The 6,000-nt window shown below is 46.4% G+C and overlaps 1 protein-coding gene across 1 annotated transcript in view; it reads right to left on the bottom strand.

The window, feature by feature from the left end:
* Positions 1 to 667: 667 nt before the first annotated feature.
* The window catches only part of CDHR1 (cadherin related family member 1), a 34,413-nt gene continuing 29,080 nt past the window's right edge, over positions 668 to 6,000 (bottom strand). The window contains exon 17 of the mRNA XM_010714160.3: positions 668 to 3,378. Coding sequence (XP_010712462.1) covers positions 2,827 to 3,378 — 552 coding nt within the window. The 3' untranslated portion in view covers positions 668 to 2,826. The remainder of the gene's footprint in view (positions 3,379 to 6,000) is intronic.

Genomic DNA, 6,000 nt, shown 5'->3' with positions numbered 1-6,000 from the left:
CCTTGGCTATAGTTGAAAGACAAAAAAAAAAACAAAAAAAAACTAATGTGAGCTTTAGCATGTGGCAATTTGGCTTCTAGTTGTGTTTGGGTGACCAAAGCTAGGCTTCCTTGTGTATGTTCTGTGCTGTTCAAACTCAGGCCCCATTTCCCTCTGCAGAACCTCCACCTGCATGGCTCCTAAACACAGATGTGCTTTGTCAATGCTGACTTTTGTTGTCATCCCTGAAGGGACTTATTAGTCTTGTCTTAGTGTCAGTGTAATAAACATGACTGGTTTTCAGAATGTGCAGTGTTCTCTGCTTTATTTCTGCTCTTTTGTCATTACAAATCACAGAGAAACCCGAGTGCTGAGCAGGGAGGGACAGGGCTGGGCCTCCTGACCTGGCTGTGCTGGGAAGGGCAGTGCTGGCTCAGCAGCAGTCCCAGGCCCCTCTACCATTGTGCCCCAAAGGAGGGGCACTGCTGTCCCACAGAAACTGCCCAGGAGGGCCCATGGGGGCCGGCCTGGGAAGCCATCCTGGTCATGCAGCATACAAACAAGAAGGCATCTCTGTCAGTGGAAACTCACCGTGAGAAGAAACACACTGTGAGAAATTTTCAATATATATATTTTTTGTTATTTGTTAAAAAAATTTCTGAAGTTGAAATACAGAGTAACTGGAAAAGTCTCACAACATCATAATAAAACATCTTTATTCCTTCTTAAATATAATCTCTAAGACTATAAGCCTATAATTCCTGCTAAATCTCACTTAATTATATCTCACTTAATTGAATGGTTGTTATAGGCTTTCCTCGTGGAGAATGAACACTGAATACTGGCTTCAACACAACACTGGGAAAAGAGTGGAACACAGGATACATCACAAGGTTTTGGTGCCCCATGAAGCGTTGCAGAGCCCTGAGGAGACATAAGCCAGAGAAAGGAGCACGTGTAGGGCTGTGGCTGTGGGACCAGGGCTGAGCAATGGTGATGGGGCTGCGTCTCCTCTTTCTCAAATGATCATGGCTGGAGGATGAAGACGTAGTGTGTGATGCAAGGGCCTGAAGTCAAGAGGAGGGATGGGCAGCGGGCCCTGAGGGAAAGACAGATAACACAGGAGTGATGATGGGGACAGTGGGAAATGTAGTGCAGTACCAACAAGGTCTGCTCCTCCCTGCTGAGCATCCACCTCTCCACTGAGGGTCTGTGGCTTTGTTTGGCTCCAGACATCACACTCAGATTAAAGTGTCCTTAGAGGACTCCTTAGAGAGATTTACAGCCACATGGTTCCTCACACAGCTCCTTGTGCAGCCCCAAGCCCAGGGACTGCTTCAGAGAAGTGTGTTCATGAGCGAATGTATATTATTTTGTGTTCCCCCACAAAACCAGGTAGACTGTTGTTCCTTGATGCTCTGCAGTTTTCAGTCCCTGATCTACATGGGGCCTGAGCAGCTGTGCTTCCCCAGCACAGTCTGGGAGCCAGACCCACTGCATTGCACTCCCAGTGCTGCTAGAGCCTGATGCAGAGGAACATCCTGGAGCCCAGCCCTGAACTCTCCCCATAAGCTTGGGACCCCTGGCTGAGCAGCATTGGGCACCATGGCTCCTCTCTGCTGCTCCTGGATCAGTCTACTGGTGGCAAGAACATGATACGGTGAACTGGAGTGAATAGAAGTTAAAAAACATGAGATTGTTTCTGGTAAGTGGGTAATTTCTTGTTCAACATGCTAGCTCCTCAGGTGATGAAGTCCTGGTGCAAATGAAAGGAGTAGATCAGCTAATGGGGTGAGGGAAGAGGAGCCCCAGAGGGGCCGGGCTGCTGGTCCAGCTGAAAGGACTCAAAGCAGTTGTTTGAGAAGCCTCAGAGCCCCCTTAGATTAACACAGCGTACTGTCACTTAGGGTTTGCTCCCCATCTCAATGTTCATGGTGTCCATCCATGACAGCCAACCTAAAGCAGCTGGCGCTGCTGCCTTAAGGGGCAGGAGTGTGGGCACAGGGTGCTTCTCCCTGGTCAGACAGGTACACGCTGCCTTCTCCCCAGGTCCAGCTTAAAACACCTCCTCAGAGACAAGCGTGACATAGAAACTAGGGTAGACCCAATAAAAATCTGCTCTGCCTCCAGTGCCTTTTTTATCCAACTGTCCTCCCACCCTAGCTGACAATCTCGGGGCAGAGGGATCATGCCAATGTGCTCTGGCAAAATCCAGCATAATCTGCAGGAAAACGAAGAACTTTTCCAAGCCTGCACACAGGATGAAGGGTGCTGTCGCCATAATTCCACCAGCTGCTGCACTGCACATCATGCCCTACACACAACTTGCTCTCAGCGTTCTGTGAGCTGCTGCAGAAGGAGACCTGCACACTGCCCCTGGTGCCGCAGGCAGAACAACTCCTTCTGAACTGATTATGGGTTTTGAAGTGATGGGTTTTTGGATGCCTCAGCTCCACCTGTCAGACCTGATCAGAAGTGGCATCTGCAGAGTGCTGGATAAGGGCCTCTGGAACAGGGGTAGCCCAAAGACCTGCTCACTTTGGGAGGCTCTGGTTGGCGCAGGAGCGTATGGAGCACCCCGGTTAGACAGCTGCAGGGTGGAACAAACGCTGGGATATGGGATGAAGGAACTGCAGTCCTAACTGGGCACACACCACAACATTTGATACAAGTGGGGCGACTCCACAGCACATAATGCTTCTGGAAGATGAGGGACGGCTATCACAGCAAGAAGCTGCTCTCAGTTCATGGGTATTGACAGACACGGGGAAGACCACGGCATATAACATACCCATGTGCAGCCACAACCCACAGTCTCTGGGGCTGCCAAGAGCACCTAGACATGGTCTAGATGTGTGGCTCACCCATAGCTGCATTTCTCTTCTCAAACTTCATTTTGAGCTCTGACACCAGGGCGTTGTGGGCGCTGTTATGACCTCTCTTCTTCAGCTGCTTGTTGATGAACTTGGGAGTGAGGGAGCCGGACACAGTTGGCACCCGCCACACTGCGGTGTTCCCGCTGGCGGCCAGGGCGGGGGGCGGCGGGGGCAAGGGAGCGGCTGGGGGCACTGGGGCTGCCTGGACGTTGTTGTTGCTGTTCTCGTTCTGCAGGCTCTTGGCATCGTCCTCAACGACAAACTTCTCTGCGGCATTACTGGGCCTCTTGAACTTCAGCCACTCCATCCTCACCGTGCGGGACTGCTGGGTCTGTCTCTTTTTTATGATCCGTCTTACCGGCATGATTTTGTTGGACCGCTTATTGCGCCAGAACATGGCAGTAGAGATCATGATAGTTATCAGCACCATTATGCCCATGACACCAGCTAGCACTCCTAAGGCTTTCATGGGGTTATCTTTAGTTTGCATCAAAAAGGCGGCCATAGGCCCTTTGTGAAGAGTCTGTAAAAGAGTACAAAGAAAACACATGACTTACTCTGTGGGACAGACAGTGACCTAGAAATTTCATTTGTCCAAAATATGTATCGAGCAGGGATCACTATTGGAAGTTGTCTCTAATGAAAAGGGAGAGTCAAAGAGCCAATCCAGCTTTGGGCAATTTAAAGCCTGGGCAAATGCTGCAGTACTGTGAGATGGATGGCCACCAAACGCGAGTATGTGCAGGAGTAGTACTGCCAGATTGGGGTGGGTTCCTGTGTATCACTTAGCATTTGCTTAACTTGCAAGAACTGAGCAAGACAATAATTGGCTCTGGGAACTGCAGCAGTACTGTTGCACTGTATTGCAGAATTAATTTCCTAGGAATAATAGTGCTAAACCAGATATAGGTTTATTATTAGAAAATGGTCTTTCAAGAGCAGCCACAGGTGATACAGTGATGCACTTTACAGGACTATTACTGAATATGGCATTGAAAAGATTGTGAGAAAACTTTGTTTTATGAAATTACAGTATATAAATGAGTAATTAGCAGATATGTGCTGCATTCTGTTTTCAAGTACTCTTTTACAGACGTAACAAAACTCTTCGAGGTAGGGGACGTGAGTAGTACTAAAGAGCTTTGTTTTTAAAAGAAATAAGCAAAAACATAAGCTACATATGGCATATTAAGGACAAATGAATGACCAGTTCACTTTGTAGCTTAGCACAATGTGCGTCTTGGCGGTCCCCGTATAATTTTGCGGATTTTGCCCTGTGGGTGAAGCTTGGATCTTTTCACACTTTTCCAGTACATGATGGTGGAGATCACCATTGTTACAGAAATGGTGGAAAGGACGCCACTCATGCAAATTCCAAATATCGTCCATGGACGCTTCTTGAGGCCTAAAATATAGGATTTTACCCTGGACTTGATCTGGAAACATCAAAAATAAGAGAAACGGTCAACCCAAACACAGTTATACTTGAAAGAGATGAGCACCTATTATAAATACAACTAGGGAAGTAGGGTAAAATGTGTATGGAACATAGAAAATAAAGAAAGCTACGTGTCTTCACTTCACTTCTGTATTTTCATAAACTACCTCTGAGACCACTGTTCCCATATCCTAAATACTTCTAATTGCTAAAGAGAAATGGACAAGGACATGCTATTGAAAGTCATTGACCGTTTTACTTAAAGGTAGGGAGAAATCTTCATTGTTTTGCTGTGCAAAGAGTGTTTCCATTATTTAATCAGCAACGGAGCTTAGCTAGAAAACAAAAGCAGAGCAGCCCATGACTGTCAGGGCTTCATCATTCTGTATTACATGGCTACTGTGTACACAAATTCCATCAGATGGCTATAATAAGAACCGGCCCAGCAAAGAGTTGGGAACAAGTGGACAGCTACAGAACCATGATAGAAGTCTAGAATTAGCTGTATATCAGTTTTGAGAAACCAGAATTCTGCTCCTGGGACAAGATTACAATTCAAAACCTGAATTAACCAAACAGGATGTCCACGCCTCTTTTTGTTACTGAACTTCTGACTTATTTCCTTTGGTTTTCACTTTTCTGCCACAGCAGTTTGCCGTGGGCTGACATCACAGTGTGCACACACCTGGCAGCATCTCAAAAGCCTGTCATAGTGCGTGGGTTGCTGAGAGCAGAATGAGTGGGCAGCACATCCAGAAGCAGGACCCAACAGGAGGAGCATGTGGTTAAGCTTTCAGCCATGAGAGCCGCTACAGCTCATTGGCTATATTTAGAAGCTTAAGTAAGCGGGCAAAGCTGTTAAGACCCCAAGCCAGGTTGTGTCAACTTGAGCAGGTGGGTATGTAAAATCAACCAGCTAGTTCTGAGGAGTTCACTCCCACCTTTTTAGCATCCCTTGAGTTCTTCCTCAGATTAAATCTAGCCTTGTTTCAGGGATGTTCACAGAGTACGGGAGAGGAGGAAATACGCACATTAATTCAAAGACAGTATTTGTTGAAACTTTCAATCAGGGGCATCTAAAACTAAGACTCACCAGCTATGTTTAGAAGTCTAAACCAGTGGCCAAAGCTATTAAGAACCAAAGGTATCGCAGATTAAACTATCTAAATGTGGACTTAAGCTTCAGTCCCCAGAAAGCTGTAAATAAACACCCCCGTATCCTTGTAGGGCTGCAAAAAGGAGGCAACGGGATCCCCCATCAGGCCAATCTTCAGGATCAGCAGCTACCAGTGAAAATCTTGGGCAGCAGGAATATATTTTGCTGTGATGTAAGGGTGAAAAAAGCATAGCTTTTTCAGCATATGCTTCTTACTCTGCTGAAAAAGGATAGGAGGCTAACAGATGCTATTCCACACCAATTTCCCTAAAATGAAGCTCAGTTAAATTAAAAGACTTCTGGAGTTTTTCATCGCTGTACTGTTCCAAGAGCAAAAGGTCCTTTGATGTGCAATACTGCTGAACTTAACCACAAGGCATCTATCTTGAAGGGCGCAGCCTTGTGTTAATTGCAGTGGTAAATGTTAATCAGAAAATATGCCTGTTTAATTGCTTGGTGTGATTAACACTGCAAGAAATCCCTTAGAGAATACATTCAAAAATATATTTCTTATCCAAAATTAGTAATACATAAGTGACCTCCAGACAGCT

The sequence above is a fragment of the Meleagris gallopavo genome, chromosome 8, assembly GCF_000146605.3.
Source record: "Meleagris gallopavo isolate NT-WF06-2002-E0010 breed Aviagen turkey brand Nicholas breeding stock chromosome 8, Turkey_5.1, whole genome shotgun sequence".
NCBI classification, from domain to species: Eukaryota; Metazoa; Chordata; class Aves; order Galliformes; family Phasianidae; genus Meleagris; species Meleagris gallopavo.
Note: the sequence above shows the minus strand (reverse complement) of the source record. Positions and strands in the feature narration are given on the sequence as shown.